We start from the raw sequence: 21,794 nt of genomic DNA, 5'->3' as shown, positions 1-21,794 counted from the left end.
CAGCAATATGTCACAATGCCCCTTGTGGGCAGGGCCAAGGCAGGACTGTTACATTACCTGGAAGCTGGACCCAGTGATATGTCACAATGTCTCTTGGGGGCAGGGTTCAGGCAGGAAAGAAGAGTCACATCACCTAGGTGATGGGCCTAGAGATATTTCACAATGCCTTCTGTAATTAGAACCCAGAATAAAGAGTTATATCATTTGGGTTAAAGGTCTTGTGATATGTCACAATCCCAACTAAGGGCAGGACCCAGGCAGAAAAGGAGAGTCACTTCCTTTGATGACTGGTCCAGAGATACATTACAATTTCCCCTGAGGACAGCTCTCATGCAGAAGAGGAACTGAATATACTGCATGGCCCAGGTATATGTGACAATCTCAACTGTACACTGGGCCCAGGCAACAGAGTAACATTAATCAGAGGCTGGGAAAATGTATATGTCACAATTACACCTGCAGAAAGGTTTAAAGATAAGATTTAAAACCCCACAAATGTCCTGGCTTCACTTATGACAGTCAACATATCTTGCGAGATATGGTTAAGTATTTGACTCACAACCTCAACAGTGGACTGGCTGTGTGCATGAGAGCCTGAACCCCACTTACAGTGTCCCAGTAGCAGAGCCACAGCCTCACAGGGCTGCTGAATGTTGGTGTGGGAATCACCATGCTACCTGTGGACTGCGTTCACATATGAGAGTCATAATTCCAACTTTCACTGCCTCTGAGTATGAGATTGAGGACGTTGTAAGGAGGCTGTGTTCAGGTGGGAGGGTGACAATTCATACTGTTAGCCAGGTGTGCATATGAGAGTCACAATCTCACCTGTTTGCTGCTCCCTGTTATGACACTGTCTGTACCACCTGAGGGTTTTATATGGCACATGTGAGATTCACAATCTGCTTTGAGACATTTGTGCTTGCCCAGGCATTTGTTACAATCCCAAATGTAGGATCACGCCCATTGCCCTAAGCCCAAGCATGAGAGTCAACATCTCTCCTATTTTTGGTTCCAGGTAGGAGAGTCATTTTTGTTCCTGTGATCTGGTTACAGAAATTGGTCAACATCCCTCCTGTGGCTCAATCCACACCGACATGATCCAACTGTGGACAGTATCTGTCAGTGAGATTCAGGAACTATTTTGCTCTCTCCTATATAAAGGTGACAATTTTAACAGTCAGCTGAGTGTGCATCCAATAGTCACAACCTCAGTGTTGTGCTGGGTCTTATTATGACACTCTCTGTACCATCTGAGGGCTTTACACAACATGCATGTGTGTGGTAATCGCCTGTGAGTTTTCTTAGAGAACCCAGAACTATATTTTTTGGCCTAAGCCCAGCTATGAAAGTCAATACCTCTCCTACTGGCTGGGTCCGGGTATAAGAGTCATCGCTGCGCCTGTAGGCTGAGTCCAGCTATGACTCACCATCTGACCTTTGGCCAGATCCACATTGGATGGTCAATATTCTAATGTGTATCGTGTCCTCATATGAGAGTCAAGACTTCACCAATAAGTTTTGTCAATGTGTGAGGGAGACAATTTAAATTGTCAACTAAGTGTGCCTATAAGAGTCACAATTTTACCTCAGTGCTGGACCCTGTTTTAACCCTCTTTACATCACCCAAAGACTTTATAGAATATACATGAGTGTGATATATTGTGTGATCTTTCTACATTTAGAAGGCCCAGATCCTTACTTGTTTTTCTAAGCCTAGCTAGAAGAGTTAAAATCTCTTCTACTGGCTGGGTTCACATATGTGAGTCTTCGTTATACCTGTGAGCTGGGTCACACCCACCTGTGGGCAGAGACTAGGAGGGAGAATCACATCAACTAGGTGCTGGGCCAGCAATATGTCAATATTTTTACTATGGGCAGGGTCCTGTCAATAAAAGTCACATCTCCTGAGTGCTAGGAAAAGCAATATGTCACCATCCACCCTGTAAACATGTTCCAGGTAGAAGACAGTCACCTCACCTAGGTGATGGGCCTAGTGAAATGTAACCATTCCTCCTGCAAACAGATTCAAGGCAAAAAAGAGTCACATAACATAGGTGATGGTCCCAAAGATATCTCGCAGTAACCCCTGTGGACTGGCCCAGGCAGAAAGGGAGAGTCACATCACCTAGGTGATTGGCCCAGAGATATGTCACAACACCCTGGGAGGGCAGAGCCCAAGCAGGAAAGTCACATTATCTAGGTGCTCAACCTAAGAATATTTCACAATTTAAACTGCAGGCCGGGCCTAGGCAAAAGAGAAAAATCAGTCAGATACTGAGTGAAACTATATGACACAATCACACCTGTGAAAAGGTTCAGAGATAAAATTTACAGTCTCTCACATGCCCCAGCTTCAGGATCAGAGTCAATACTTCCTTTGAGTTGCACCGAAAATGCCTATTGTGGCACCTCCTCTGTTTTTTCAAAGGAGTTCCAGGCTGTTAGAGCTTGAATATCCACAATTAATTAAGCCAACTTTAGGGCCAGGTGTGGTGGCTCATGCCTGTAATCGTAGCACTTTGGGAGTCCGAGGAGGGTGGATCACCTGAGGTCAGGAGTTCAAGACCAACCTGACCAACATAGTGAAACCCCACTAAATACAAAAAATACAAATATCAGCCAGGTGTAGTGGTGGATGCCTGTAATCCCAGCTACTCGGAAGCCTGTGGCAGGAGAATTTCTTGGTCTTGCGAGGCAGAGTTGTAGTGAGCAAAGATTGTGCTGCTGCATTCCATCTTAAAAAATAATACAATTAAGGTGACTTTTAACCATGATGCTCTTTTTTAAAAAAATTATTTAATTCTCTTACTACTTGACTTTAGCCATGTAAAGTGCCAATATTTCTGACTTTTGAACTTCACTACCATAACCTCCCAAGTGAAACCAATGAGCCTTTTTTTTTTTTTTTTTTTTGAGACAGTGTCTCCCTCTGTCACCCAGGCTGGAGTGCAGTGGCCAAACTTGGCTCACTGCAACCTGCATCTCCTGAAACCAATAAGCTTTAACTAAGGTTATGAAGGTAACGACAAGTGTACAAGGTATTTTCAAGAAGGTGGCAAGCAGTTTTACAAATCTAGAATCTTCAAAGGTAGCTCAGAAAAAGGAAAATCCAAGATGGTTGGTGGAGGGGAAGAGAATCAACAAATGTTCACACAGATATCAAATCAGAAAGGACTCATTTCCTAAGCCAGAAATTGAACCCTGAACCCGGGCTGCCACTGTGAGACAGCAAAGCCCAGCTACTGAGCTACAGCACAGAGCAGTCTCCATTGGAGTCTCCCAGAAGAAGCCTCCAGCAGCCAATTTTGAGCTTGCAAAGGTTTTTAACTGCTCAAGATCATTTTTAGAGTTAAGTATAACATAAATTTCAAAATTTATGTATGCCAGATGGTAGAAACCAAGAGAAAATACTGCCACATGGCTACAAGGTCAAGCTCCCAAGAACATAAAACAAGAGGGAAATTTCATCCATTATTTTGTTGTTGTTGTTGTTGTTTGTTTCAGGGACTTCTTTTTTGTTTCTTTGGGGGTATTTTTTTTTTTGAGATGGAGTCTTGCTCTGTCTCCCAGGCTGGAGTGCAGTAGCGTGAACTCAGCTCACTGCAACCTCTGCCTCCCAGGTTCAAGCAATTCTCCCTGCCTCAGCCTCCTGAGTAGCTGAAACTGCAAGTGTCTGCCACCACCCTGGCTAATTTTTGTATTTTTTGTAGAGACGAGGTTTCGCCATGTTGGCCGGGCTGGTCTTCAACTCCTGACCTCAGGTGATCCGCCCACCTCGGCCTCCCAAAGTGCTGAGATTACAGGCGTGAGTCACCATGCCTGGCCTGTTTCAGGGACTTCTGACTAGAAGTTTCAACATGTGATCTCTGCGCAAGATGGTGGCCCAGAGTAACAGAAAAGATAGGAAAGGAAAGAGAGAGAGAGAGAGAGAGAGAGAGATTGAGAGAGAGATTGCCTATGGCAGGGCAGGAAAGGTGAGGAGCTCAGGAAAGCCAGAGAAAGACCCAAGCATTGCACTGAATCAAAAGTTTAGGTGGCTGCTTGTTGGTTGTGAAAGAATCTTTTTTGCAGTCCCATCTGCTCTCAAGTTTCCCACTTTAGGGAGGAAAAATCTCCACATGTTCCATGATTCTGTACTCACCTAATTCTGTCAGTCACAGCCATTAGCAAAAAGTGCAAGGCAAATTAATACAAAGACAAGTCCTGGTTCAGTGGCTCATGCCTGTAATCCCAGCACTTTGGGAGGCTGAGACAGGTGGATCAGCTGAGGTCAGGAGTTCGAGATCAGCCTGGCCAACATGGTGAAACCCTGTCTCTACTAAAAATACAAAAATTAGCCAGGTGTGGTGGTGGGCGCCTGTAATCCCAGCTACTTGGGAAGCTGAGGAAGGAGAATCGCTTGAACCTGGGAGGTGGAGGTTGCAGTGAGCCAAGATCTCACTGCTGCACTCCAGCCTGAGCGACAAGAGTGAGACTCTATCTCAAAACAAACAAAAAAACAAACACAAAGACAGCAATGGTTAACATTCCATAATGCCCAATCTAATTTTAGCCGAGAGGGACTTTACTGAGAGGGGCCTCTAACCCCCTAAATCTTAGGAAAGACTCTAACTTTTCTAAGTTGCGCCTCAAACACAAGTTTTTCAAGTGTTCTTGCCTTTTATTAAAAGGGACCTTTTATCTTATCTGTCTTAGGAGACACTCTAACGCCACTAAATTGAGCTACTAACCCGATCCCATTCTTTACCCAGGTATGCCACCACTTTCAAAAAGTTAGCCAATTGGTAATTCAGTCTATTTCCTTTGAGTTGCGGGTTTCCTTAGTATCATCCTTTTGTAATTCACTGAAAAGAAGCTTCCAGAAATGGCCCCAATTCAGAAACGAAGATTGGGTTCTTGGATCTCGTACAAGAAATAATTTAGAGCCTTATGCCTATAACCCCGGCTTATGCCTGTAACCCCAGCAATTTGGGAGGCAGAGGCGGGAGGATCACTTGAGGTCAGGAGTTCAAGACCAGCCTGGCCAACATGGTGAAACTCCATCTCTACTAAAAATAAAAAAATTAGCCGGGCATGGTGGCGCATGCCTGTAATCCCAGCTACTCCAGAGGCTGAGGCAGGAGAATCTCTTGAACTCAGGAGGCAGATGTTGTAGTGAGCCGAGATGGTGCCACTGCACTCCAGCCTGGGTGACAGAGCAGGATGCTGTCTCAAAGACAAAAAAAAAAAAAAAGATAGAAGAAAGAATTTTGGGTGAGTCTGCAGTGCAAAGCAAAAGCAAATTTATTAGGAAAGTAGAGGAATAAAAGAATAGCTACTCTCTAGGCAGAGCAGCAATGTGGGCCACTCAACTAAGGATATTTAACAGTTATTTCTTGATTATATGCTAACCAAGGGGTGGATTATTCATGAGTTTTACAAGAAAGGCATGGGCAATTTCCAGAACTGAGTGTTTCTCTTCTTTTTAGACCATGTAAGGTAACTCTCTGATGTTGCCATGGCATTCGTTAACTGTCATGGCGCTGGTGGGAATGTCTTTCACGTGCTAATGCATTATAATTAGTGTGTAATGATTCCTGAGGACAATCAGAGGTCCCTTTCATTCCCACCTTGGTTTTGGTGGATTTTTGTGGCTTCTTTACTGCAAACTGTTTTATCAGCAAGGTCTTTGTAAAATGGATCTCGTGCCAATCTTCCATTTATCCTGTGACTTAGAAAGCCAGGCCTCATGGAAATGCAGTCCTGTAGGTTTCAGCCCCATTTTACCCAGCACCTATCCCAGATGCAGTTTCTCTGCTTCAGATGTGTCTGACATAGCTACAGGGTGCTGGAATGTGGCTAGTGTGAACTGCAATGTGCTAGAAAGGTAAAATACAAGATTACATTCAAAGATTTAGCTTCAAAAATGTATATGCTTTATTAACCATTACATGCTAATCACATATTAAAATAATAATAATTTGGATATATTGGGCTGATTAAGTTGTTGCAATCAATTCCAACTGTTTTTCCACCTGTTCTTTCTTTTTTATTTTGAGACAGAGTCGCTCTGTTGCCAGGCTGGGGTGCTGTGGTGTGATCTCGGCTCACTGCAACCTCTGCCTCTTGGGTTCAAGCAATTCTCCTGTCTCAGCCTCCCTAGTAGCTGGGATTGCAGATGCCTGTCACCAGCTAATTTTGGTAGAGCAGCTAATTTTTCTACTTTTGGTAGAGCAGGGGTTTCATCATGTAAGCCAGGCTGGTCTCGAACTCCTGACTTCAGATGGTTCACCACCTCAGCCTCTCAAAGTGCTGGGATTACAGGTGTGAGCCACTGCGCCCGGCTCCACCTTTTTCTTTTTACTTTTTAACATTTGGCTACTAGAAAATTCAAAATTTACATGTGGCTCATATTTTACTGCAGAGGATTGCCTCCCTTCTGAAATCTCAGGCTGCCCGCATGTATTAGTCCATTTTCACACTGCTACAGACAAATACCTCAAACTGTGTAATTTCTTTTTAAGTAAATTGAATCATAGTCCTACATGGCTGCAGAATCCTTGGGAAACTTAAATTCATGACCATGACAGAAGGTGAAGGGAAAGCAAGGCACATCTTACATGGTGGAAAAAGAGAGAGAACCGGGGAGGACGTGCCACATTTTTAAACCGTCAGGTGTCTTGAGAGCTCCCTTACTACCACCAGAACAGCATGAGGATAATCCACACCAATGATCCAATCACCTCCTGCCCGGTCCCTGCCCTGACAAATGGGAATTACAATTTTTTTTTTCTTTCAGAGGAAGTCTCTCTGTGTCACCCAGGCTGCAGTGCAATGGTGCCATCTCGGCTCACTGCAACCTCCACCCCCTGGGTTCAAGCAATTCTCCTGCCTCAGTCTCCCGAGTAGCCGGGACTACAGGCACGCTGCCACGCCGGGCTAATTTTTGTATTTTTAGTAGAGACGGGGTTTCACCATATTTGCCAGGCCTGTCTCGAACTCCTGAACTAGTGACCTGCCCACCTCGGCCTCCCAAAGTGCTGGGATTATAGGTGTGAGCCACCGCACACGGACGAGAATTACAATTTGAGATTAGATTTGGGTGGAGCCAGAAAGACACACCATATCACTGCAAAGGATCCGCAGCAAGGAAGGTCATAAAATCCTACATTTTAAAATAATTGTCATTATTTCAATTTATGAATAAATATTATGTATCATTTATAAATGCATATGACATTATACACAAGGTTAAATGCAAATATCCTCTGAAGTTGGCCTGGCTCAGATCGAGGAAGAAGCCCTGCCTGTGAAGGCTGCAGCCTAGGCTGTTATTTTTGCTTCGCTCAGCCCAGTGTCTGATCAAATATTCCCTCACTCAGGTCATGAAGGGTGGGGCCTGAAACCTTATCCAATCAGGAGCCGTGGACTAGAAACTGTCCAATCAGGCTTGCAGCTGGAAAGAACAGGCTACTTCCGTAATTTTGCGGGTCCTTTGTGTTTCTCTGCGTCCAGAGCTGCAGTTCTCCTCTTCACTGCCCTGTGTCCTCTGCTCCTAGAGGCCAAGCCTATGTGTCTTTGTGTCCTGCAGGTATCTGCAGATTTATGGCTAAAAGACCAGGACCCCCTGGAAGCCGAGAAATGGTGAGTGCCGGGTTTGTCGTCGTGAGAGAGGGGTGGGGGCTGGTTGGAACCGGTAGAAAGTGGCTGTAGCAGGTCCCAGACTTTCTCGCAGTCAGTTCCAGAGCCTGACGACCCAAATCCTCTTTGGCACAGCTCGGCTCTCGTCCCCTCCAGCCGCAAGATGGTGCCTGGGCCAGCGCCTGGGACCCTGGGATTTCTGTCTTTTTCCTCTGCAGTGGCTTTACCCTGGACTGGATGCTTCTCTGGTTTGCTCTGCACTCCCAGCGCCTCATCTCACCCAGATTGTACAGGGATAGGAAAGTCATCAGGGGAGAATCCTGACTCAGGGTGCAAGATTCATGAGTGGAAAGAGCTGTGGTCCTGGGGTCCTTAGTTCCTCATTTTTCCTTTTAGAGATGTATGGGAGTCACTGTAAAAATGAGAATCTGATCAAAGTGTGATTCAAGAATCATAGAGCGCCCAGCTATGGTTTGTGGGTTGTGATCCATGGGAGAGACTTGAAGAAAAGTCTGTTATAAGTGGCATGATGAAGCAAACCAGATTCAATAATTGGTTTGGTACAGTTATGTAGTTTCCTTATTTGTGAGATCCAGGTGAAAATTTCTTGGTTATGTCATCAGAGATTAATTGGCAGTCTGTGGTTGCCTAGGCCTGAATATTTTCTTCAAGATAGTAATTTCCAAGAAATGCTTTTTTTTTTTTTTTTTTTTTTTTTTTGAGAGGGAGTCTCGCTCTGTCCTCCAGGCTGGAGTGCAGTGGTGCGATCTCACCTCATTACAACCTCTGCCTCCCAGGTTCAAGTAATTGTCCTGCCTTAGCCTCCCGAGTGGCTGGAATTACAGGTGTGTGCCACCAGGCCCGACTAATTTTTGTATTTTTAGTAGAGACGGGATTTCACCATGTTGGCCAGGTTGGTCTCCAACTTTTGGCCTCAGGTGATCTGCCTGCCTCAGCCTCCCAGTGGGCTGGGGTTACAGGTGTGAGCCACCGCACCCAGCTGATTTTTTTTTTTACCTTTTATTTTAGGTTCAGGGGTACATGTGCAGGTTTGTTGTATAGGTAAAATCACATCATGAAGTTTTTGTGTACAGATTATGTTATCACTCAGGTACTAAGCATAGTACCCAACAGATTTGTTTTCTGATTTTCTTCATCCTCTGATCCTCTACCCTGAACAGACCTCTACCCTCAGTGTCTGTTGTTCTCTTATTTGTGTCCACGTGTTCTCATTATTTTGCTCCCACTTATAAGTGACAACATACAGTTTTTTTATTTTCTGTTCCAGCACTAGTTTTCTAAAAATAACGGTCTCCAGTTCAATCGACATTGCTGCAAAGGACATGATGTTGTTCTTTCTTTTAGTGCATCATATTTCGTGGTGTTTACATACCACGTTTTCTTCATCCAGTCTACCATTGAAGACATACAGGATTATTTCTTGTTTTTGCTATTGTGAATCATGCTGTAATAAACATATGCGTGCATGTGTCTTCATGGTAGAAAAACTTACATTCACTGGGTATATTCCCAATTGCGGGATTGAGAATGGTAATTCTGTTTTCAGGTTTTTGTCAAAATGCAAGCTGCTTTTCTCAATGGTTAAATAAATTTATACTCTCACCAGCAGCATATAAGCATTCAATTTCTCCACAACCTCACAAGCGTCTGTTTTTGTTTTTGTTTTTACTTTTTATTCTAATTGTTTTTATTTGAATTATTTCTTTTTTTCCCATTAGTCTAGTGTTTTATCTATCTTATTATGTTTACATAGAATCAACTTCTGGTTCCTTTGAATTTTTTTTTTTTTAAGACAGAGTTTCACTCTTACACCCAGGCTGGAGTGCAGCGGTGCGGTCTCAGCTCACTACAACCTCTGCCTTCCAGTTTCAAGCCATTCTCCTGCCTCAGCCTCCCGAGTAGCTGGGATTACAGGCATGTGCCACCACAGCCAGCTAATTTTTGTGTTTTTAGTAGAGATTGGCTTTCACCATGTTGGCTAGGCTGGTCTCAAACTCCTGAATTCGTGATCTTCCCGCCCTGGCCTCCCAAAGTGCTGGGATTACAGGAGCGAGCCACAGCCCATGAGTGGCCCATTGAACTTTTTATAGTCATTTATGTCTCAAACTTCTTCATTTCAGCTCTGATTTTGGTTATTTCTTGACTTTTGTGAGCTCTGAAGTTGGTTTGCTCTTACTTTTGAAATTCTTTTAATTGTAACATTAGATTTTTAAATTGAGATCTTTCTAACTTTTTGATGTGGATGTTTAGTGATATGCATTTTATTCTTAACACTGCCTTAGCTCTAACCCTGAGATTCTGGTATGTTGTATTTCGGTTGTAATTAGTTTCAAAAATTTTATTTCTGCCTTAATTTCATTATTTCCAAAATAGCCATTTGGAAGCTGATTATTCCATTTTTATGTAATTGCATCCTTTCACATGTTTTTTTATATTGAATTATTCTATACATTTTCTTTTTAAAATTAATGAGAAAGATAAGAAGAAATAAAAATGCTGTGCTCTTAATCCAAACGCTAAAAATTATTCAGCACTTAGTACCAACTCCCAGCGTGCTATGAAAATTAAATTACAAAATGTGTTATTCCCAGCACAGTGTTCTGTGACATGCTCCTGAGCACACAGTACCTGCTTAATAAACATTTTATTAGTACATGTGTACAGGTTGCCCAGGTGCAGATTCACTCAGACATTGCTGTCTTCTGTTGTCCCTGTAAACTTAAAAAAGCCAACAAAAATATAGCATTTCAGGGTGGAAATTGGTTGTTTTTATTTGTAGCAGAAGTATTAGTATTGTGACAAATGTGGTGTGTGTAAGGGACTCTGCTGTGCCTGCTTTCTCTTGCTAATGCTAATAATGTGTCTGCGAAAGCGCAATCAGCATTTACAGGGGACTTGTTGTAAAAGCCCATTCCTGGACCCTTTTGGATCCTGCAGAATCACGTTGCATAGAGCGGGGCCAAGATTACCAAGTGATTTATAAACTTGAGGGGTTCAAGATACTTTCAGGATAGTTTAGTTCAACCTTTGCAACAAAGGAAGTCTGCACTGCCTGCCCTGTTTCAGTTTGGTAGGAAGAGGTCAGTGCGGTTCATGCTCCCATTACTGTAAAGAACATTGCTGGTGTCTGATAGGGGAGGGCAGGGACAAAGAAACTTATATTTTAATAGTTGTGGAGAAGCTCATTGTTCTCTCATTGCTCTTAAATCTTTTCAGTTATAAACAACAAAAATGGGTGAATGTTTTCTGCAAGTCTCAGTCTTTCTGCCCGTGGGTGTGTGTGGTGGTAGCAGGTGAATAGGTTGTGCTTTAAAGTCATATTCTCAAGATGCAGGTTTGATATGTCCAGAGCATCTTATCTGAAAATACATTTCAGAGAAAGAGGAGGAAAAGAAACAAATCACTTTTTCTCAGGTGAGCATGTCTTAGATCAAGCGCAGTGTCCACTGTTGCCTTTTGGAATGCCTTGTGTTCAGAACTTGCAAATTTTTACTTCTGTACTTGTGCTGTTCATCCCTAATGAGTTTGTTTCAACTATTTTTTGTGATTTTTATGATAGTCAAGGGGTTCTGAAAAAAATATTTTTCTATGTGCCATAGCATTCTATACATTTCTCTTCATCTTGGATTCTTGTATATCATGCAGAATTCTTACCACAAATTTATGACCTACGATATTTAAAATGTTCCCATTGTAGATGTTGAACATTAGAAGGTGTGGATACTCAAGATTTCTATTGGGGAAATACCGTTGTCTTTGGATATTAGTGAAAAATGAAACATGTTATATTGAGGTTTCATCTGTGTGCTCTATTAGTTCCATGCAGGACAGCATTTAGAAAATGCTCATTTAAACAGGGTGGCATTTATTACACAGAAAGTTCTGAAAAAACTGTTAGGACATACTTGCTTTCCAGGGTGCTAAAGAAAGACTACTTAAAATTACTAATAAAAATTACAGAACAGGGAAGTTATCTGCACCTTCAACTTTGCATAAAACTGATGTTTCTTTATGATTAAATTTAGGCCAGGCGCAATGGCTTTGGCTTGTAATCCCAGCACATTGGGAGGCCGAGGCAGGTGGATTACGTGAGGTCAGGAGTTCAAGGCCAGCCTGACCAACATGGTGGAACACCATCTCTACTAAAAAAAAAAAAATACAAAAATTAGCCAGGCATGGTGCATGCACCTGTAATCCCAGCTACTTGGGAGGTTGAGGCAGGAGAATTGCTTGAACTCAGGAAGTTGAGGTTGCAGTGAGATGAGATGGCACCACTAAACTCCAGCCTGGGTGACACAGCGAGACTCTGTCTCAAAAAGAAAATATATATATATATATAAAATAAAATTAAATGTAGATTATAATTTACTTTTCTGAGAGGAGAGAAATGCCACAGCAGTGATGTTGTGTTGTGTGTGCATCAGCACATAATAAAAATGTGCCCTAATAAAATTGATAACAATTTTATTCACTTGGTTCAAGATCTCTATGACATTTTTTTCTACTCTAGAGTTAATTCTTATTCTCTTAATTATTAAGGACACTTAGGAGATTTACTAGCTGAAGTGCATAAACCATCACATTTAATCTGGAAGCTGTCCTTTCCTTTTAGATGACTTTTGCTTATATTTGTCTTTAAAAATGAAGTCTCTTATCTTTATTTACAGGTGAGAGAAACTGGGAAAAACCCAGACTCTGCCGTTTATTGGATATTTGACAAAATATTCTTACTAGGCTAGAAACATTGGTGAGCTTGCTAAAAATTCAGAAATTCAGACTTCCTCCGAAATCTCCTGAAACAAAATCTCACAAGATCTTTAGTTTATTGCACATACTAAGACTTGAGAGGTATCTTCCAACTCATCATGACTGTTCTATCTGAGAAATATACACAACTTATTCTATATGATGTAAATATAGCACTCAAAAATAGACATGTCCAGCCAGGCGCAGTGGCTCATGCCTGCCGTCCCAGCACTTTGGGAGGCTGAGGTGGGTGGATCACCTGAGGTGAGGAGTGCAAGACCTGCCAGGTCCACATGGAGAAACCCCGTCTCTACTAAAAATACAAAAATTAGCCAGTCATGGTGGCTCATGCCTGTAGTCCCAGCTACTCAGGAGGCTGAGGCAGGAGAATTGATTGAACCCGGGAGGTGGAGGTTGCACTGAGCCAAGATCATACCACTGCACTCCAGCCTGGGCAACAGAGTGAGACTCGGTCTCAAAAAAAAAAAAGAAAAGAAAAGAAAAACAGAAAAGAAAAAGACATGTCCATGTTGATGCCCTTAATTTTATAATGTATCATCCAGAAAAGTATCAAATCTACAGTGGTATTGTGGATCTTATGCTATCCTCTTTTCTCAGATTTAGAGAATACTTCAGTGTTAAAAATTTTCTTATTGAATAATTTTAGTCACTCTTATAAGTGAGAACCACTTCTTTTTACTCTCTTTTTTAACTTGAGTCAAATAAAAATCTCTGCCTATGGCCATGTGGTAAGTGCTTGTGTGTTCATGAGTGGTTTTGTTTGTTTGTTTGTTTTCCAGGGACTGTTGACATTCAGAGACATAGCTATAGAATTCTCTCTGGAGGAGTGGCAATGCCTGGATTGTGCTCAGCGGAATTTATATAGAGATGTGATGTTAGAGAACTACAGAAACCTGGTCTCCCTGGGTGAGGATAACTTCAATACATAATTCCTAATGTATTTCTTTTCTCTTTTCTAAGATGTTTTTGGTAATTTCTGCTTTGCATGAATGAATTTTAGAGCTCCAATTTTAAGGAAATCTTGGGATTCATTCCTGTAGAACAAATTCTTCAAGATGTTTTATCTTGACCAGAACTTTTGCCTTTCCTGAGCTTATGTATCTTTTGCTCTAGGTTAGTGGCAATTCCAAAAATGCCATGGCATAAAATATCGTTGCCCACACATTAGAATTCAGTTGCTGCCACCAATTTTTGATTCAGTAGTACTTACTGAGTAGTGAAATTAAGGACCTACAAATTTAAAATATTTTCTGAATATTTAGAAAGTTCTATTATGGATCAATATTAATTTTCTAGAATTTTCTATTATATCCTCTAAGCATAATACTAATTTGGTAATTAAAGAATTCAGCATGATCTATGTTACTTTTTTTTCTTAATAAAACAGGTATTGCTGTCTCTAAGCCAGATTTGATCACCTGTCTGGAGCAAAATAAAGAGTCCCAGAATATAAAGAGAAATAAGATGGTAGCCAAACACCCAGGTAGGTGAGAGCGAATGAAGCAGATGAGACAGATGAGAGGTACACAAATCAAGGAGGCAGCCAGTCCTTAAAATGTGGTCTGGGGAGCTGTGCTTTGATGAAAAGAGTTTCTGAGAAGCTCAAGTCATTTTTTTTCTTTTGCTCTCACATAGGGACACCTCCTGCCTCATGCTGTTAAATTCTCTAAGGATTCCACTTTTGCTTCAATAATCTTTCTTCAAGTTCGCAGTGTGAGCCAAAGTTTTCTTTAAAGGTTATCAGGGACTGCGCAAACTGACTGCTTTGCCATTGCTTTTGGGGACACACTAATATCTGCATATTTTTGAAAAACTCTAAACCATTAAAATTTCTTTTTTGCATCATGTCTAAAATGTGTGAGAATAGTAGTTTCTCTTTCATTGGTGGTCATCCATTTTTCTGCACATGCCATTCTGTTTTTATTACTATAGCCTTGAAATATATTTTAAAGTTTTTAAAAATTTTTTATATGTATTTATTTATTTAGAGGCTTGGTTATCCCCCCACTTGCTGTGGGGGGATATGCAAGCAGGGTATCTTTTATGTTTTCATTTTACTGTGTTGCATATTTTAGATAAAGACTCATAAATGGTATTGCTGTATTATATAATAATTTCATTTTAAATTATTTAAAGAACGTTTATGATATTTTTATGATGGCTGTGTCTTTTTTCTCATAAAAAACAACTTACATAGGTTTCAATTTCTTTACATCATCAACAGTTGGTGTTTTAAAAAAATTTATAGTGGCCATCCTAATTGATGTAAGGTAATTTTGTTTTGTATTGTGATTATGTTTTGCATTTTTCTGTAAATTATTAATTTTGTGCAACCTTTCAAATGCTTCTTCCCATTTGTATATCTTTTTTATTAAAATTTAGTTTAATCATTTTTCCATTTCTTTCTTTCTTTTTTTTGAGACGGAGTTTCGCTCTTGTTTCCCAGGCAACAAGAGCAATGGCGTGATTTCAGCTCACAGCAACCTCTGCCTCCTGGATTCAAATGATTCTCCTGCCTCAGCCTCCTGAGTAGCTGGGATCAGGGATGTGCCACCACACCCAGCTAATTTTGTATTTATAGTAGGGATGGGTTTCGCCATGTTGGTCAGGCTGGTCTCGAATTCCTGACCTCAGGTGATCTGCCCACCTCAGCCTCCCAAAGTTCTGGGATCACATGTGTGAGCCACCGCACCCAGCTCATTTGTCCATTTCTAAATCAAGTAATTCAATTATTGTTGTCTAGTTCTAGGAGTCTCATTGTGTTCCCAAGGCTAGTATCAAACTTCTTGCCCCAAGTGATTCTTCCACCTTGGCCTCCCAAACTGCTGGGATTACACCTGTGAGCCGCTGCACCTGGCTGATCTTTTGAAATTTACCAAGACTTATGTGTTCTAACAGAATGCGCCAGGTGCAAATAAGAATATTGTGTATCCACTTACTTTTGACTGGAGAGTTCTGTACATGTCTGTTTAGCCTATTTGGTTTGTGATATGGTGTAGATGCCCTCCAAATCGCATGTTGAAATGTAATCTCCACTGTTGGATGTGGGGCTTAATGAGAGCTGTTTGCATCATGGAGACAAATCCCTCATAAATGCCTTGGCACAATCCCCTTGGTAATCACAGAGTTCTCACTCTATTAATTCACATGAGAGCTGGTTGCTTAAAGGAACCTGGCTCCTCCACCTCACACTCGCATCATCTTTCATTATGTGACATGTTTGGTTCTTCTTTGCCTTCCACTATAATTGTAAGCTTCCTCATATCCTCACCAGAAGCAGATGCTGGCATATACTTCTTCTACAGTCTACTGAACTGTGAATCAAAAAAATCTTTTACTTTATAAGTTACCCAGTCTGAGGTTATTTTCTATAGCAATGCAAAATAAATTCATACACAATATAATATTCTTCAGGTTTTCAGTTTTTTTAATTGATTTTTATTTAAATTTTTTATTTATTATTGAAAAGGAGGTCTTAATGTTTATAATTTTGTGTTGCTATTTTCTTTCTTTCTTCATTTCTGTCAATATTTGCTTTATATATTTTGAAGCCCTGATGTTATGTATGCATGTACATATAGATAGACATAATAATTATAGATTCCTAGTAAATGGACTCATTTTACCATTATATAATATCAATCTTTGTCTCATGCTAGTAATTGACTCATTTGCTTTTGTGTGTCTATAAAGATTTTTTCTTTGTGCTATATTGGAGATTCTGTAAAACATCTTAAATGTTACAACAGTATATTTTAAACTGGTAAAAAATGACTTCGGTTGCATAGAAAAATTTGTCCTCATTATATCTACCCTATACTTCTTATTGATGTTGCTAATTATATCTTTTTGTGTTTTATGATTATTTTTATGCTTATATTTTTCAAATTTTAAAGAATAACTAAAAGTATTTTCTGCACCATCACAATAATGCCACAGAATTTTACTTTTTGTATATGCATATGTTTTTCAGAAAGTTATGTATTTTCATATGATTACATATATTTTTCATCATGTTATTTTAAGTGGAAAGACCTCTTTTCAGCATTTTATTTAGGGCACATACAATGATTATATGCTTTTCCAGCATTTATTCATTCTGGAAGAGTTTTATTTTTCTTTATGTTGTAGTACATTTTTTCTGGTTTTATTATTCTCACCATGAAAATTTTTTGCAGCCTTTGACCGTTTTACACAGTTCTTTTCTTACCTGCAAGGTTTCTGTTTACAAATTCACTGGTTGTCTCAGAGGACTATGCTTATAAATAATACCTCACTTTTATCTTGCAGCTCCCAAGATTATCTTCTGGTTTTTGACTTTTGAAACTTTGCTTAAATTTGTGTTGCAGATCTTTTTGTGTATATCCTAGTTTGTTTGTTTAGCTTCTTCATTTTTTACATACTTTTTTCTTACTTTTAAATTTTTTCAGTTATTCTTTTTTACCTCCACATTGTTTATTTTTATTATTGCAAGTTTTGTTGGTATTCTTATTTTTCTTATTTTATTTAGGTGTCTGATTTTCCATTTTTCTCATTGAGCATAATATGGATTATCTTAAATTTTAAAAATCAAGATATACATCTTTATTTTTATAGTTGCTTTTTCAAAATTTTTGATTTTTTTGATTGGACCATGTTGTCCTCATGTTTTATATACATTGTAATCTTTGTTTGAGATTTAGACACTAACATAAAACTACCTTTCATGATCTTTATAATGCAGCTCCTTCCTGTCATAGCATGACACCAATTGTCTTTGGTAGAGATTCTGGGATTCTCACAAACATGTTCTCAGGATGTGTTTTGTCTGCAATTTGTATTTATTTTTCCATTAAAAGACTTCTTCATATTTCTTCTTAGTGGTCAGTAACTACGTTCTACACCTATCATCTGCCCATCATACTGCAGTCTTTCTGTGGTTGTAACATTCACTTTTGAGCTCAGAAGACTTAAAGCTGTTATTAAAGGCACCATGTTCTTCTACTGGGCATGAGGAAGGGCTGTGTTGGGTAAATGTAGCAGACTTTTCTTTTCTCTCTATATGGCTCTGGACATTGTGCTCACATGGTGCACACACTTACTTTATTTATAAATTTCCAACAAAGGTATTTTGATCACTATGATTTTGTTACATTTATACATCTGTGAAGGAATTATGGCCTGTGGTATTTTGAAATGGCATTTTGCTAATGTACCTTGTATAATTTTATATATTTCACATGTAGAATATATTTATATGAGTCCAGAAAGTGGAGTAACTTGTGCTTTTTATGTCTTTCAGTTATGCATTCCCATTTCACCCAAGACCTTCAGCCAGAGCAGGGCATCAAAGATTCACTCCAAAAAGTAATGCCAAGAACATATGGAAAATGTGGACATGAGAAATTACAATTTAAAAAATGCTGTAAAAGTGTGGGTGAATGTGAGGTGCACAAAGGAGGTTATAATGAAGTTAACCAATGTTTGTCAACTACCCAAAACAAAATATTTAAGACTCATAAATATGTCAAAGTCTTTGGTAAATTTTCAAATTCCAATAGACATAAAACAAGATATACTGGAAAGAAACATTTCAAATGTAAAAACTATGGCAAATCATTTTGCATGCTTTCACACCTAAATCAACATCAGGTAATTCATACTAGGGAGAAGTCCTACAAATGCAAAGAATGTGGCAAATCCTTTAACTGCTCCTCAAACCATACTACACATAAAATAATTCATACTGGAGAGAAACCATATAGATGTGAGGAATGTGGCAAAGCCTTTAGCTGGTCCGCAAACCTTACTAGACATAAGAGAACTCATACTGGAGAGAGACCCTACAAATGTGAAGAATGTGGCAAAGCCTTTAGCGTATCCTCAACCCTCACTGACCACAAGAGAATTCATACTGGAGAGAAACCCTACACATGTGAAGAATGTGGCCAAGATTTTAGGCGCTCCTCAGCACTTACTAACCACAAGAGAGTTCATACTGGAGAGAGACCCTACAAATGTGAAGAATGTGGCAAATCCTTTAGCTTATCGTCAACCCTCACTGACCACAAGAGAATTCATACTGGAGAGAGACCCTACAAATGTGAAGAATGTGGCAAAGCCTTTAGCTTATCCTCAACCCTCACTGACCACAAGAGAATTCATACTGGAGAGAGACCCTACACATGTGAAGAATGTGGCCAAGACTTTAGGCGCTCCTCAGCACTTACTATCCACAAGAGAATTCATACTGGAGAGAGACCCTACAAATGTGAAGAATGTGGCAAATCCTTTAGCTTATCCTCAACCCTCACTGACCACAAGAGAATTCATACTGGAGAGAGACCCTACACATGTGAAGAATGTGGCAAAGCCTTTAACTGCTCCTCAAACCTTATGCAACATAAAAGAATTCATACTGGAGAGAAACCCTACAAATGTGAAGAATGTGACCACGCTTTTAAGTGGCATTCAAGTCTTGCTAAACATAAGATAATTCACACTGGAGAGAAACCCTACAAATGTGAATAATGTGGCAAAGTCCACCCTCAGGCCTTATAATACATAAAATAATTCATACTGGAAAAAAACACTACAAGTGTAGAGAATGTGCCCAAGCATTTAACCAGTTCCAAACCTTAATTGAACGTAAGAGAATTCATATTGGACAAAAATTTTATAAATGTAAAAAAATGTAACAAAGCCTTTAACCAACCCTCAAACCTTAATGAACCTAAGAGAATTTATTTTAAAAAATTTTTTTTGAGTTGGAGTCTCCCTGTGTCACCCAGGCTGGAGTGCAGTGGCATGATCTCAGCTCACTGTAACCTCTGCCTTCCAGGTTCAAGCGATTCTCCTGCCTCAGCCTCCTGAGTAGCTGGGATTATAGGCGTGTGCCACCACACTGGCTGATTTTTGTATTTTTAGTAGAGATAGAGTTTCACCATGTTGGCCAGGCTGGTCTTGAACTCCTGACCTCAGGTGATCCACCTTTGTCAGCCTCCCAAAGCCTAAGAGAACTTAGAGAGACCCAAGAAACATTAAAAAAAAGTGACAAAACCTTTAAGCACATCTCAGGCCTTACATAATGTCTGATCATTCATTCTAGAGAGAAACTCTACAAAAGCAAAGAATGTGGTAAAGCTGTTAACTAGTCTTGAACCCTTATTATACATAAGAGAATTAATACTGAAGAGAAACCCCACAATAAGGAATATGATAATGTCTTTAAAAAGTCCTCAAACCTGAATAAATGTAAGATAATTGATATTGGAGAGAAACCCTGCAATTGTAGAAAAAAATGTGGCAAACCCTTTAACTGGTTCTCCATGCTTACTCACTAAAAAATTTTATACTGGAGAGAAACTCTGCATACATAAAAATGTGACAGAGCATTTAAGCACACCTCAAACTTTTCTAAAAAAGAGAAATCATACTGGTGAGAAACTCTAGAAATGTGTTAAATGTGGCAAGGCCTTTAAATGGTAGTCACACGTTATGGTAAGTAAGATAATTTATACTGAAGAAAACTCCTACAAATATGAAGAATGTGGCAAAACTTTTAACAAATTCTCACACCTTATGGTACAGGAAAGCATTTATGCTAGAGAAAAATTGTACAAATACAAAGAATGTGAAAAGCCATTAATATCAGGTCACATCTTACTCAATATCAGAAAGTTTATACTTAATAAAGGGATTATAGGTCAGGTGTGTTGGCTCATGCCTATAATTCCAGCACTTTGGGAGGCCAAGGTCGGTGGATCTTGAGGTCAGGAGTTCAAGACCAGCCTGTCCAACATGGTGAAACTCCATCTCTACTAAAAATAGAAAAACTAGCCGGGTGTGGTGGCGTGCACCTGTAATCCCAGCTACTCGGCAGGCCAAGGTAGGAGAATTGCTTGAACCAGGGAGGCAGAGGTTGCAGTGAGCTGAGATAGAGCCACTACACTACAGCCTGGGTGACAGAGCAAGACTCTGTCTCAAAAAAATATATATAAATGTGATTACTGTAAAAAGACCTTTTGGAAAATATAGGCCTTTAAAGTAAAGACTAGTTTTTCTGAAGACAAACATACAAACTTAAAGAGGATTGCTGTACCTTTACTTCCATTACAGATTTTATTGTACACATTTTATATTAAAGGAAAAATTTGAAGATCTGAAGAAGATGCTCAAACTTTGTTGAACATTAGAGAATTTATATTGGAGAGAAAGTCTAAACGTAATGAATGTGAAAAACATTTGTTCAAAACCTACAGCTTAGAAAACACCAGTTTGTACTAAATATTTTTGCAGAACCAGTAAATGGGGAAAACATATTAAATCAAAAATTAAGTCTATATAAACATCTGAGGAGTCACAGTAGAAAGAATGAAGGCACTGAAACTTCATACATTACACGAAATCAGAGGGTTGAGTGTAAAAGAGATCCAAAGCTAGCACCATATACATGTTAAAGAAGTAGATTTTTTGGAGATTTCTAATTACCTTCGAGGTATGCTTCTTTCTTCTATAAAAAAAATAGTTTCTGAAAAGCAAATAATAATGTAACTCAAGTCTCAGATTCCGTCATGTTGTCTCTTCCCATTGTTTGTGAAAGTATTTGATCAGTTGTTTCATCAGAGATAGCAGAGATTGTTTTTTATCAATTGTACGTTTATGTAATAAAATGCAATAAATTTAAAAAATTTTTAAAGATTATGTGTCAACTTGATTTTTTCATTAAACAAAGTTGTTTTTAATGTGTTAAAACTATTGTGCTTTGAATGAAGTGTTAATTTGTCATCAAATTTAATGGGTCCCATTTTAAGGTTCTAAGTAAAAGATGGTAACAATGTACTATTTGTTAATGTAGCGGAATGACATCTCTAGTAATCTCTTTTTTGCCAGTGTTTGTTGTTTGTTTGTTTGTTTGTTTGTTTGTTTGTTTGTTTGTTTTGAAATGGAGTCTTGCTCTGTTGCTTAGGCTGGAGTGCAGTGGCATGATGTCGGCTCACTGCAAACTTTACCTCCTGGGTCCAAGCGATTCTCCTGCCTTCAGTCTGCCGAGTAGCAGGGATTACATGCACATTCCACCACGCCTGGCTACTTTTGTATTTTTAGTAGAGATGGGGTTTCACCATGTTGGACAGGCTGGTCTTTAACTCCTGATCTCAGGTGGTCCACCCGCCTCAGTGCCCCAAATTGGTGGGGTTACAGGCGTGGGTCACCATGCCTGTCCTGCCAGTGGTTTAAACTGCAAATAAGTAGAATAATTTTTTTCTCATAGATCAAATTTGTATTCTTTTTTACCCTATTTAGATTTTTTAAAAATTTTTGTGGGTGGATAGTGTGCATACACACTTATGGCATATATGAGATATTTTAACACAGGCATACATTAGTTAATTATCACAGCAGCG

The 21,794-nt window shown here is 39.6% G+C and overlaps 1 protein-coding gene across 1 annotated transcript; it reads left to right on the top strand.

The window, feature by feature from the left end:
• Nucleotides 1-186: 186 nt before the first annotated feature.
• LOC736971 (zinc finger protein 479) lies at nucleotides 187-19,171 on the top strand. Its single transcript, XM_001135826.7, has 5 exons — nucleotides 187-366; nucleotides 7,574-7,626; nucleotides 13,191-13,317; nucleotides 13,799-13,894; nucleotides 17,693-19,171. Exons 2-5 carry the CDS (start codon nucleotides 7,588-7,590, stop codon nucleotides 18,919-18,921), a joined length of 1,491 nt encoding a protein of 496 aa, XP_001135826.4. The 5' UTR covers nucleotides 187-366; nucleotides 7,574-7,587; the 3' UTR covers nucleotides 18,922-19,171.
• Nucleotides 19,172-21,794: the final 2,623 nt, after the last annotated feature.

The sequence above is a fragment of the Pan troglodytes genome, chromosome 6 (assembly GCF_028858775.2).
Source record: "Pan troglodytes isolate AG18354 chromosome 6, NHGRI_mPanTro3-v2.0_pri, whole genome shotgun sequence".
Classification (NCBI taxonomy): Eukaryota; Metazoa; Chordata; class Mammalia; order Primates; family Hominidae; genus Pan; species Pan troglodytes.
The sequence above is the reverse complement of the archived record's forward strand: the minus strand, read 5'-3'. Positions and strand labels throughout refer to the sequence as shown.